The sequence below is a fragment of the Solenopsis invicta genome, chromosome 4 (genome assembly GCF_016802725.1).
Source record: "Solenopsis invicta isolate M01_SB chromosome 4, UNIL_Sinv_3.0, whole genome shotgun sequence".
NCBI lineage: Eukaryota > Metazoa > Arthropoda > Insecta > Hymenoptera > Formicidae > Solenopsis > Solenopsis invicta.
In genome coordinates, this window is record NC_052667.1 from 4,456,540 (window position 1) to 4,470,950 (window position 14,411).

General features: G+C 38.2%; 1 protein-coding gene across 1 annotated transcript in view; it reads right to left on the minus strand.

Annotated features, from left to right (window-relative positions):
• LOC105195613 overlaps window positions 1-14,411 on the minus strand; it is a 270,526-nt gene that overhangs the window by 18,625 nt on the left and 237,490 nt on the right. The window contains 1 exon segment of the mRNA XM_039448075.1: window positions 9,416-9,728. Coding sequence (XP_039304009.1) covers window positions 9,416-9,728 — 313 coding nt within the window.

A 14,411-nucleotide genomic window follows, 5' to 3' on the forward strand; every position in this document is an offset into this window, starting at 1 on the left:
TTAACAAAATACAATATTATATTTTTATCTCGATGTTACAATCGTCATTTAATCTAAAGAGCATAATATGAGACTGTTCTGATAACAATATTTAAAAAATTTCAATTTTTTTGTTAAATTTTTAAACAAAATAGTAATCAAATTTTTAAGACAACCTAATTCGACGAATCGAGAAATAATGTATGGGTATAATAATAGTAATAATAATTCTACTGGTGCTAACAATTCTATCGCGTATGCTAATGACTCTACTCATTTTGCAAGCATATCAGAGATACGTTTGCAATTATATTGAGAGGCACTAGTTCATCTTGCAGCCGTAATCCTATATGGGTAAATTGAATGGCGCGGAATCGAAGTGGCGTTCGAGAGTTGTGCAGAGAAAATTGGAAATCGATGATACTTATACCGCCGCCGCAGTATGCAGCCCGATGCGTAATCTACAGGGAAGACTTTTCATAACAAAAACCCACTAATGTGCTGTATTTTCTTTTAGTGATCCGTTGTATGTCAAATACAATGGTGATAAAAGGAAAAATCGCGCGCCGGTGGTCTCTTTCCGCTTCCTACCTACTCTTCATCGAGGTAATGTTTCTTAAAAAAAATAAAAAATCATTCACTGCGGCAAAACGTCGCCTCGATTGCAGCAAAATACAAATTTTCAGTCTTCCTACGTGTCTGTAAAAATTTTTTTTTCTTCCGCCTGTCTAGACACGTCATCGAAATTTGGCTAAAGAAGACATTTTGTATAAACAGTTTCAATATTTCAAAATCAATTTCATCTCGCGAAAGATATCACAGCGCTTGCAGTTTGCGAGAACTGTATCCAGCATGGGCTACGACTTATATCATTCCGCATCCGTCGCGTGTCAAGTAAATAAGAAAATATGATAGATACATGTTTTACACGCGGGCGAGGGCGTTTTTAGAAATGGATACGCTGTTCGTCGTTTTGATATTGCTGAATCCCATTTGCCGTTTCGACACTCCATTCATCGTCGCGTTTTACCATCTCGCCCCCAAACGTCACTCGTCGAATGTTTTCACATCCGTTTCCATTTCGCTTCCGCTTTTATCTCGGCCGCGAATTTATATTTTTCATCGATACGGCGCTTTAATTCGACTTCCAACAATCCTTCCGCTTTGGCATTTAATTATGCGATAATTAACACGTTAATTAATGTACGCGTCCGTATAAAATAACAGCGCGTGCCGATTCAAGAAGAAATTAATTAAAAAGGTAAATTTAGAAACGAGAAACGAGAAAAATAATAATAATCAAAGGTACAAAAGGATACAATAGCTAAACGCATTGAATTATATTAAAAAACCGTTTGCTGACAATCGAAAGTAATTAACTGATAATTAGAAGCTTGATATAACATCAAAACGCCGACACTCATTTTATCTTTGCGCGTAAATACAGTAAAATTTAATTTTAATTTCCTGAAGAGCTTTCAATGTAAATATAAACGTGCCTTATTATAGCCATTACTGTGTAACGATCTTTACTTTTTTTATTTTTAAATCTATATTTATTTATATTTATTTTTATGCTCTTTTCACATTTGCACGAACACGCTGTTATATACTTTGGTTACTTATATGTATTAATGCATATTTTTTAATCTTTCTATCCGATAGGCATTGAGCAGCAACTTTATTGGTACTTTATCATTTATGTACAATTTCCCTCTTTATCTTATAAATCTCGTACGTAAGCGATAAATTCTTATTGTTAAATTAAATTCCTTGGGGTATTAAAAGCACAGATATTTGTTTTCGTTCTCTCGTCAATTCGATCATCGTTTTCTACTCGCGGTTTCGCGATCTTGGAACGGCAACAAGAAGAGAGTAAACCGAGCGTACCCGCAAATAAGTCCGAGGGAAAAAGAGTGAAATCCTGTTTGACGAGAGGTGGAAAAAGAGTGTGAGATACGAGATAAGCTAAGACGGCTGGAAATCGGAGGGAAAAACCGAGCTAGATAAAGGCGAATCGATTCGGGTTTACGATAATCACGCGTCAGCTGCTCTCCTTTTTCGTTTTTATATGCGTCTCGCAATTTTTACGCGCGTGTAAAATAAAGACGCTCGCCCCGAAACCAGAATATACGCGCGCTCGATCGATCGCGACCGAAACCGACGAACGAGTCTTGCATCCGCGAGAAGCAACCCACCAGCAAGGGCGGGGGTTGCTTCTCTTCTCTTCCTTCCCCACGGAATTTATCGCCTCGTTTTCTCCCCGCGTTTCTCTTTTAATATTTCTCGTCTTTTTCATTGATAATTTCGCATCGTGCTATTAGCCGGTAAACCGTTGTATGAATTATTATGAAGCCAGTAATGTCGAGCTGCTCGTTAAGCTTTCGCCGCACGGAGGCGTTGTAAATCTCAACAACTCTGGAGAAGAGACCTGCGCGTTTAAAGTTTGAACAAGTCTAAAAGCATCCTGTAAGAGATACGATAAGAAAAATGTGTCTACGCATTGAAAAATGCAAGAGGTATAGAGCTCTTTTGCGGACGTTGCCAGCGATTCGCCATGTGACTCGAATTATTCACGATGTACATATTAGCCATAAATTTAATGATATTTATTTTACTGCACTTGGTTCTTATTTTGCAAAACTTTGCCTTCCGCGGCAGTATGTATTGAATTCTCTATGTATAGAAAAAAAATTGCATTTGCACACAGAAAAAGATTCTTGTTTTGAAAATATCTTCAGTTTTGATAGTTCTGATAGTTTTAAATAAATGTAACTTGCTTACGTGATCAATTTTATATAGATTTATCAACAAAATAAAACACTCGCTATTTAATAATAATTTTCAGAGTTGAGAGAAAAAAATATTGGATAGAAAATGACATAATCTTTAAATCAAGATTTTAAATTTTTTAATACTATTATTATTAAAACAAGTCATATTGTGCTTTTTAGATGATTATTATAATACCTATTTAAAAATAGAATTTTTAAAATAATTTAAAATAAAATATAATTTTTAAGATAAAAGTAAATATACAATTTTGTTGCTGAAATTTAAGATTGTCAAATTCTTTAAAGAAGATTAAATTTTATATGTAAGTAAAATTATAATTGTTTCATGTAAACAAGAATGTAATTTCTTACTTATATGTATATGAAACAATAATTGCAAATAAATGGAATTGTGTGTGAAAAGAGAATATACCAGTTTTAATACAATGCTAATGTTTTTTTTGATAGCATTGTTTTTTTCCGTGAAAAAGAGATTAACATATATAAAAGTTCTGACGTTTTTGCCGTTGCATTATTAATTCCGCATCTTCTTCTCATCACAATGTAATTTTAAGTTTGCCTCGTCGGTTTCTCCAAGTTTCAGATTAAATGTAACGGTCAGTCGCAGCGTAGAAGGCAAAAATATGGCAAAAAGCGCGACACGTTTTCTTGTTAAAGTTTCCGCTCCATCTGGCAAGGAATCGAGGGGAGATGAGGGGAGGGGAGCAGAAATCGGGTCGGCACGAACAAAGTAGCAAACTAATGAAGTGCTATGAACAATGCGAGCAATACGTTTACGACGGAAAATGAAATGGCGCACACTTGAATAACGTCTAATTCCGCAGGCGATGATCCGCGGGAGTAAGAACCGGCGTGATTATGAAGGTGCCGGGTGCTTATTAAAATCTGGCGTTATCTCGCGCCGCGCGTAAAACAGTCGCGCGTAATAATAATTAGGTCGCGAACGCGAGCGGCAACGAATAATGCGACCGATAAATTAGGACAGGAAGTTGTACGCGCAGCGCTGCATTTGAATAGCAGTGTACATCACAACTTTAATCTCGATGCCGTAGCTTCTCGATAAACACGGAGATTTTAATATTCAACATCAATATTGAATATTTCGACGTTAAATCTCTAATTAATATCCCGATGAAACGTGGAACTTATTCGAATTTCCATGAATGACAAAAAATGATTTCGATATTTAATTCTCAAAAATGACTAGTTCACAGATCTCTCGATTTTCACCAATAGTTGAAAACAAATTGTTACATTTGACTTAAAAGTTTAATTGAAAAAGATATACGAAAACTCTTTATCAGAAAGCAAATGGAAAGTTCTAAAATGTACTATATACCCAACTTGAAGAGACACAAGGCTATGATTGATTGGCAGTTTTGCGAAAATCATACATCCAACAGAAAATTAAAATCATTTTCGATGATTCCATCGTTATCGAATCCGAAAGCACGAAAAACATTATACCCCATCGGCAAAAAAATAAGCTACCGCGAAAATTTTCAGGAAGAGTAGATAAAGAATTCCGCAGGAGAATTGCGTTCCTACGCTCGGATTTGAATAATCTCTTCGCAGGCGGGGTGTCCATATCTCGCGTCACCCCTCGAAGGAGAGAGTCTCAGAGTAAATCCGGCATATATACTATCGAGGTGAGCTACAGCTTCTTTTCTCGCTATTACAAAGTACAGTTATTCCGAAGGGATATATCAACACAATATTTCAATTACACCGGGGAAATACCAAATTAGAATTTGAATATCAGATTATCTACATAAAATAAGGTAAGTTGTACATTGAACAAATAACGCTAGAGCAAAAAATTTGAAAAAAAAATCGCAAAGCTTAGGTAGGGAGGGTGCAATTACCTTATAAAAAGAATCACTTCAAGATTCAAATTATAATTCGTGAAAGGTACATAAAGCTTATAAACTATATACGTTTGTCTGAAGCCGCAATTAGGGTGCGACAGAAGCGAGTGCGCGAAATGCCTTTTCAAGTCCCCGCTGTAAAGAATACGCTCTTAAAGATCCATCCTCGCGAACAGATCGCGGTGTGGCGTCGCCGTTAATAAACGAGCCAAAACAATGGGGTCCGGGCCGCGTAAGAGCAAAATAAATTGGAGGTATCTCCAGTGCCGCCTCGTTTCCGCCCGGCGGGTCGAGTTCCCGGGCTGACTGTTCTGTAATTAGTGAGCGTCTAAACAATACTCAAGCCATCTCGGAGGCCACCCCTTACGCGCGCGTATTCACCGCCCCCGCCACTCTTATTCCGCACTCTTTTCCTAGCGCGAACCGGAATCGTCGATAATTAATTATCCGCTCGCAGGGTATGCGACCGTCGGGATTATTCGCGGCTGTGCCCCTCTTTTTTTCGCCCTTCTTCGTTTCTTCGGTCTTAATTTCAATTCGTTTACGGGCAAGACTGTCTCGCTATCTTGACGAGATAATGGCTCTCGCCACTGGCAATTTCGGAAGAAACGCGACGCAAGGAAGGGATGAAAATGAGCGAATAGCAATGGAAAAAATGTAATACGGGGAGTAAAGTAGCTCGTATTCAAATTCTAAGATACTGTTATCATAAATGAAAAGAGAGGAAAATAACCAATGACAATCATCTCTTTAATAAAAGTCGATTACTTTCTTGTGGAAAAAAAATTATCGTTTCAGATTTAGAAAAAAAATTCGATATTCTTAATGTTGCGTAAAATTTGAAATAGTTTTTACACATTGAAAAAAAAAAAATTCGTCAAGCTACAAAATATTGAGTGAAATAATGCTAATGAAATATTTGGTTAATATAATAAAAGTAAAATAATTTTACTTCTCCAAATATTCAGAAAAATAAAATTATTTTTTAGTTATATTAACTAAATATTTAATTGGCATTGTTTCAATTTCACTCAATATTTAATAGCTATTATCAAACTATTTTTTCAGCGTAGCTCCATACAGCATCGTGTTAACAGAATTTCGCAACTTTTATTCGAAGCAATTTTTTATTCCGATGAAATATAATTAACATCCAATATTTAATATCGCACGCTAAAGAGAATCGTAACGGGAATTTATTTCACAAATAGTTTCGCGCGTTTTGGCGCATGCAACGAAATATATGTCTTAAATTAAAATTGGAAACAGGTCCACCTCTCTCTCTCTCTCTCTCTCTCTCTCTCTCTCTCTCTCTCCCGCGCGCGTTTACAGCGTTCTCGGGTAGCGCTCCATAAGGTACGGAGAAAGCGTGCTTCAGAATTTCGCCATTATGAATGCGATTAAATGTCGAGCGATTAAACGCACGTAGAGGTTGTTGCGCCGTACAACGAACGGGAGCGACCGCGCTCGTTAGCATGTACTTTGAAAGTCTTTAATTGAGGCCAGGAGCTTGCGGCTTGTAAACAATATTCGCCGGGTAAATAAATAGCGAGAAATATGCGCTGTCCTGCGGGGTCCTCTGTACGATAAATGTTGTTTTACCAAGTTTTCCTCCAAGTTTAATCCTTCACCCGCGGGAAAAATAGGTTTTTCCGCAAATTATTTAGACAGCAAAGTTTCCCTGGATTATTATAAAAGAGGAATATACTTCTATATCGGTTATTTCTCTTCCACAAAATTATCTAACAATTTTGAATATATTCACAATTTTGAAAAAGTAAAAGAAAAATGTTGAGCAAAGTTTTATTTCATTGGAAGAGGATTCTAACTTGTGTTTCACGGTATCTCGTTTCGTAACTTCGATATCAATTTTTTTTCCTCGAAGTATGCATCGCGTAAGTTATGAAATATTAAATTAGTATTTATTAGTCGTAAAATAACGTGGTAACTTGTAAAGTGGTACAGAATTTCACGGTGTACGTGCGAGAGACGTAACTCGAGAAGTTCCTTGAGATTTCGCGGTCATGACACGCTACGTCACTTTGATCTCGTGACAGTGTGGTTTTAAAAAAGTTAGTTTACCAGGTTAAAAGCTACAAAAATGTTTCACCCTGGCAATTTCCGGACTCGAGGAAGCGGACAGATCGGACACTCGACGGAAAACCGCAAAGTTCCAGTCGATTCCCTCTTGCTACGGGATACGAAGTTACTGCTGGCAGACCAAAGACCGCGCCCCCTCGTCGATTTCTTTCGTCGATCTTTCGAAGCGTTCGATAACTTCTTCGAAAGCTCGAGGGTATACCCCGAGGGTGCAGTCTTGCAGATTCCGAACGCATACCGCGGAACCTCTCCCTGTAAATTCTGAAGCGTGCTCTCTCTCTCTCTCTCTCTCTTACCATCTCTTTCTTTCGTTTCTCTCTTCATTCACCGGGCTTTTCCTGACGTCTCAAAGCTTAACGAAATGGAAACAATATTGACTCGTGAATCTAACTAGAGAACTTCGTATCGAAACGATATTGCAGTTTCTCGATGAGAGCGATTCCTGCATCCCTTTATAAATTCCGCGAGATACTTATTTGGATGTGACTGTAGTGGAAGGGAATTACTCGTCTTTCGCGAAGCTCAGACATATCTCTGACCAAACGCACCTTTAAGAGACTGTGATAAATTAAACAAGTTACAATTAAAATTGTTTCAACACTGTTCACAGAATAAATGGCAGATTCAATTTATCTATTCAATTGTAAAACAAATATCAGTGGGGCAGGTTGCAATTGAAATATTAAAAATATCCGTTTCTCTTGTACTTTCGTCTGTTACAAACATATTTTCGCTATTGTGGGAATTATATATTCAAAATATATTTGGATATAAAAATCAGAAGCTGTAAAAAAATCTAAAAATCCCAACACGAAATAATTCGCGTTGCGCGACGACCGTCAAGTTTATTGAAATCAAAGAGCGACACTCCGAGACTGTTTCCCATGAAATTTACGTGAAAGCTGGGATATTGCGTATCGAGCGAGAGCATAGGGCGAGTTGCGCTTGCGGAAATTTCGCGGTGGAACGGTTGAGCGCCACGTTGTTACGGCATCGACGTTCTACGTACTACGTTCATATTAATCTGACATTTAACTGCTGCTCCTCACCTAGTCCCGGTAAATATTAATTATTATCGTTGTACTGCAGCGGTGAGAGAACGCGAGTGGGTGCTGTTTCGTAAGAGGCGTTTATCGAACACGAAGATTGCGACGCCGGGTGGGTTCGAGATCTTGTTCGTTTTCATTGGCGATTATCGGTTAATGGTTCGAGGGTATCGCCACTTGTTACTACTGATAGAACCGAGAGCACTCGATACGGGTCGAATGGTATCAATATGCGACATAGATAATTTAAATGCAATTTTACATCGCCCGGCGAAGTGACTGACGACAGCAGCGCGAGCGGACAATTAATTAATATTAATTACGGCCGCTATTGAGAGTGATCGTCCGCTAATCTTGATCAATAATTCATTGCTGGCGCCGACTAAAGTGGTGACGCCATAGCAGTTCACCTTTTGAAATGTTCCACTGAATGACTTTACTTACCTAAATTTTATAACCATATCTTTTTAGATTTATAAATCTTAGACCTACGTTATGTATAGCTGAATGTCGTATTTTTATTGGAATGATTCTCAAGTATAGTCGATCTTTTTAGTATCTTTTTTCGTTTTTCACTGTACGAGTTTATTTTTGCATATATTTATACACCTAAATTTATACACCCCATTTTATATCCATTTTTTTATAAATTTATAAAATTTAGATCTGCAGATTTTATACGTAGTTGCATTTTGTATTTTTATTTGAATAATTCTCACGTATCGTCGATTTGTTGCTAAGGAAAGATTGATGCTCAATTAGTGATTTCTTGCCTCACCAACCTACGTACGATCCGGGAAACGAGAGTCTTGAATAGCATGAAAGAGAATTTTTCAGACATTGTTATCGAGACTATTAGTTGGATGTTCGGTTCCTTCTCCGTTCTCGGTCCTGCTATTGTGAGTTTCCGCGGTTGCGGAGGTGTAGCGGAACATCACCGTCTCGCACTTTTCCGTTATTGCACGCCCGCACGGAAGAGCAAATAATTTCCGCTTCTTCTAGTTTATCCTTATCTCGTCGCCCGCGATCTCGCCTTCGCGAGCTTTGCGCTCCCTCGCACGTGAAAATAAATGACGTTAAGATGGGAGGGGAAGCTAGCTAGACGCTTTGTCGCCTACTCCTTATATGTGTTGTTTATTCGCGGGGTGTAATAACGAATTTTACGTCGAATTACTTTCTATAAAGAAAAGTTTAATTGTTATCGAGAGAATGGTTTCTCCTGCCCATTACGAAAAATCATACTGGAAGGGCTTATCCAATTTTATTCAAAGTTATTATACAATTGTTATTTTTTATTTTTTTTATTTAAATATGTCGAAATAAATTAAATGTAACAAAAATATAATTATTAAATTTTATCATATTTCTAATTTTACCAATAATATCTCAAGAGAGTTGACTTTACAAAGATACTGTTTAGAGATTGAAAAGATAAACTTTAAATTCTTGAGAAAACAACGAGAGATATAAACTCATTTCTTTTTATTTAAGTTTGGCAGATTACTTTTTTATTGTTTTTCCTCTCGTTTACTTGTTATTATACATACTTGCTATTACGCATGTAACAAATAAAACGCATTAAAACGTAACTAATAAACCACACACACAATAGGATAATCTCACTTACCTCTATCCGGAAAGTCCATCCCTCCAAATTGAGCAGCTTAAGGGTCGTGTTTCTGGCCAGAGCGTGGCACAACAGCCTCGAAGGATGATCGTCCAGCGCCAATCGGGGACTAGACAGGTCCAAGAGCTGGAGACAGGGCGCTTCCGTCAGGGCTAGCACCAGGGGCATCACATCAGCCGGCCTCGACGCTCCAGCGGCCCTTAGAGCGTCCAAATAGCGGGCCTTCCTCACGGTCTCGCCTAAACAGCCGGCATCCAAGCCACCCAGAAGACATTTGGACACGTTCAGAGATCTCAGTTTGCAGTTCGGCTCCCTGAAGCACAAAGCGCAACACTGTTGATCAGCCGGATTGTGTCGCAGACGAGAAAATGAGAAAAAAATTTTTTCTCGATCCTTCGGAATTAGTACACGTGTACGTCGCAGACGAAAGTTTCAACATACATATAATAAAACGAGCTACTAAAGTTTAACGAGTTTAAAAAATTTATAATAAAGAGTTAAGATATATATGTATATAAACAAAAAAATAGTTAATTGTGTGTCTGTTGGAATCATATTTAGTTATTTTACACAGTCATCGTAAACATCCAAATGGGCCTTTTCATTTTCGTATAATACAATTTTAGAACGAATAAACCACATTTAATATTCTTTCCATACAATTCTTTACAATAATTTATTTGACGTGTTTGCTAATCGCAAAGCTCGGCTTACATATGACATTTCATACCAAACGATTCGAGTTTGATTAAGAGAAATGAGAACCAAATTGAATGGCAGAGAAGCAAGATTTAATCGAATCAGCTGATGAGGCAGTAATAATTCAAGATTGATGGTAGGTTCGGCGAATAGGATCGTAAACAGGACTTTGCCGTTGAGTAAAAGAGAGACGTAAAAGCACCTACGGCAATTTCTGTCTCGGTTCTCATCATCGTCTATCAATCTTACATATAACAAAGAATACAGCCATCCACAACAATGACACGAAACTTGGAATGAAACACGAGTCGAAATGAAAATGGAATCACGAAAAAGTTTTTGCTCCCTTCTTTTTGCGGGCAAAACTTTCGGGACAACTTGGAACAGATTTCATTTCGACATTAATCTTTCCTGAACGGGTGGATCAAGGAAACATAATGACAACGTCGAAGACATTGGGAGAAGCTTGAATTTTTCAAATTAAACATCTTGCCAAATTGAAACTGTGATTTATGGCTCACACTTATTAAAGCGCACTTAATCGAGCTTTAGTATTATTTAGTTTATTTACCTTCATCTGGATTTTATCGAATCATTTAATTTTAAGTTAGACTTAATTAGTTTCTTAATTAAATTTCTCATTAAATTTCGGCTTCGTCGAAGTTGAGGGGCAAAACGGCGTTTCACGCAGAGTGTAATTTATTATTAAACAAATTATTAATTTTGTTAACATTAAAACATTTATACGCGCTCGTCTTTTTACCGTTCTCTCATGTATGTTTGTCTTCGCCGCAATCGAGCTAGGAAAATTAATAAACGTTGAAACATTCTATTTATTAATTTTTAATCGAACAATGCATTTTGTTCCATTAATAATTCCATTAATAAAATGACCAAGTGTGTTCCCCCAGGTGCTTGCTGGGATATTTCCGTTACCTGGTTTATAAATATTTCGCGCGAAATACTGCGACGTAATTACGTCGTTTTCATTTAAGATTAATTTATCGTGATCATCTTTGCGTGCTACTCACGCGCGACTTTTCCAAACTTCCCCTGTAATCTCGCGGCGATAGATCGATCAACGTCACGACAACGTACCATAATGAACAAATACGCGGTAACGCACATCAGCGCAAGGCATAGCCGGCGAACCGAATTATAGGGCGAATAATCGAATCGACGGCGGCGGCGGCCGACACCGCGAGGATTTACGTGCGCGTACGTGCGTTTAATGGGAGCAATTTAAGACGAACGATTCGAAGTACGGGCCAACAGCAACAGCAGCAGCAGCAGCAGCAGCAGCAACAGCAGTAGCAGCCGGTCGGCGTGCTGTATAGCGTCTGGATTTAATGGTATCTACTTCGGCCCATATTTACTGACTGCCCCGACTGCTATTGCCGTCGCGATACGTACATACATTTCGCGATACGTCTGCTGCCGTCGCTGCTACGTACGTACGTACGTACGTATACGTCTAATGGCGTTGCCTTTCACGGTATCGCACGGGCGCGGTAAATTCGCTCGAGAGCCGCTGCCGCCGCCGCCGCCGCCACGATGCAGTATCTCCCTTTCTCCCTCTGTATAAACGGGGGAGAGAACAAAAATATACTGCACCCTCTCCACGACGAGAACGTACGCGCGCGGGCGCCCGCGCTGAATTTCTAACAAAAATAAACGTTTCTGCTGCGGGAGAGAAACGGAAAGCGCGCGCCGCTGCGAATATTCTCGCAGCGAGCGCCCGGAATCGCGTAATAAAGCTATACGGATTTCGCGAGATACCGGAATTTCTTGGCGCGACTTCTTCGACTTAAATTGCTTGCCGTCTCGCGAAAATGATCCTCGATGCCGTTCTACTCAATTTACCGATCGTCCTTCTCATATCTCGCTTCGCGAAGTATCTGCGCGCTCTTTTCGGGCCGCGTTAGCTAGGATTAACGAAAGTTCAACTATTCTCTATCTTTTTCTCGAAATGGAATTAGCAAAGAGTAACGTGCATACGTTAAGTGTCAAGTTAGAAATTAATTTAAAGAATAAACTTTTTTTCAAAATTAGAAACGGAATTAACGAACAATAACAAACGTTAAGTGTCAGGTTAAAAATGAATTTGCAAAGTAAGCTTTTTCAGAATTAGAAATGGGATTAGCAAAGAGTAACGAACGTTAAGTGTCAAGTTAAAAATTAATTTGCAGAGTAAACTCTTTCAGAATTAGAAACGGGATTACCAAAGAGTAATAAGCGTTAAGCATCTATTTAAAAATTAATTTGCAGTGTAAGTTCTTTGATTCTTTTTTAAATAAAAAAGAGTGATAGAACATGCATTATATGTTAATAATAGAATCAATTTTTTATAATTCAAATAAAATATTTATTTATAATACGTAAATATTTATTCAATAAAAAAATGATAGTTAAATTACATTAGTGATTCTTGTACAAAATAAATATATATTTACATTTAGTAAATATTTCATTAGTACTATTTGAATATTTATTAAAATTCAGTAATTTTTCCCTCAGTGTAAATATATTTACATAATTACAAATTATAATTTTTATGCAAGATTTCGTCATATATTTTAATAAACGTTGTTCTCCTATCGGAGAAGATTAATATAAACTAAAGAAATAAATTTCTTGAAAGAAAAAAAAAAACTGATGCGAAAAATGTTCAAAATTTTGAAAAATTCTTTTAATAATCCCTGCCTATGATTTTCTCTCTCTCTCTCTCTCTCTCTCTCTTAAAACAATATAAATAAACGCTGAACCATGTGTGATAATGTTGAATCTCGAGTATGTGCGGCAACGCGTATCGGTGCATCTCGCCGTTGTAAAATGGCGGAGTTGTGCAAACAAGCGGGCAGTTAATTTGTTAAAAACAACGCGTGGTCGACCCGGCAATTTTTCGATCCATCGTCGTGAGGGTTTTGGATGCTCTTCGGTGGGAAAGAACAAATGGCATCTCGCCATTATTCGTGTTGGCCGAACACGAAATTTCCCCCGAAATAAAGTGCGGACGATACATTTCGGGAGTATTCGCGTTTATTTTCTACGGTTTTATCGACGAAAAATGTGATCGGTTCTTTAAACATCGCATTGGTGGTGGGAGAGAGCAATTCATAAAAATAAATAAAAACGCACACCCACGTTTCTTTACTTTCAATCTCAATATATTTTTTTTCCTAGCAATACGATCTTATCTGTTGAGAAAAGCGTGCTCCTAGAAACTAGTAAAATCCTCCCGAACCAAATTGCATCTCCTCGAATTCCCTGAATATACGCGAGTTACGGTTTCGAATTAAAGTAAAGATCTTTTCTCATTCATTTAATAATAAAGCCAAGCGTGACATAATAACGTATGATTTTTATACACACAATTCTGCGTTGTATTGTATTTAAAAGCATTAAATTTGTATACATACAATTTATTGGATAAATTGGGCGTGCGTTGCGCTCTGCGGATGCGTTGACTTGATTAATAATTACTCGATAAATATATTTCGTGTTAATAATTAATGAGTTTATATATCGTATCGCAGTAATGCGCGAAGCGACAGTTTTATTAAGTAGTATTTATACAAAATCGAGTATTTATACAAAATCTATACGATCGGCGTTCATTTATATTTACCTTTCGACTTATCCGCGAATCGTGTCGAAATTGCGCGACGTGTCGCCGCGCGACGCGACGAGATTTTCGCATCGCGCGCGCGAGAGAGGGAGCGTTTATACTCCACGCGGATAAGCCCCGGGTCGCAATAGAGTCGCAATCGTAAGTCAAATGGCCGCGGTGATATTGCGCTTAAGTTTTCGACAGTTTTACCGGCGCGGGGATTTTCGCGGCGAGACGGGCAACGCCGAAAATCGCGAAATCCGCGCGGTTCTAAAGAAAAATAGAGCGCGGCGCATTTTTACCCCGGGGAGAAGTTAACTCCACCTCGCGCCACCCCCGGCTTTATAGCGCCGCCTTTTATTGCCGCCGTATTCGAAGTCACTCGACTTTACGATCTTATAAAGAGCGATGCCTTTTGTTCGCGCCGCGTACAAACACTTGGCAACAATTGCGAGATATTTATGCACTCTCTGACAAAATAACATTACAGTTTGACGCGTGAGAGCTCGACGTAGTAGAAATCAAAATTTTACGTTACGGCCCCCTCCCCCTTCTCGATGTTGTAAAACTGCGTTACAACTTGGACTCTCCCTTTTTTCGTGGCGTTGATAAATATGTCAATTTGAAAGTTTTCACCGAGAACTTATGCCGGAATGGTATTATGTCGGAGTAAAAAATACGATATAT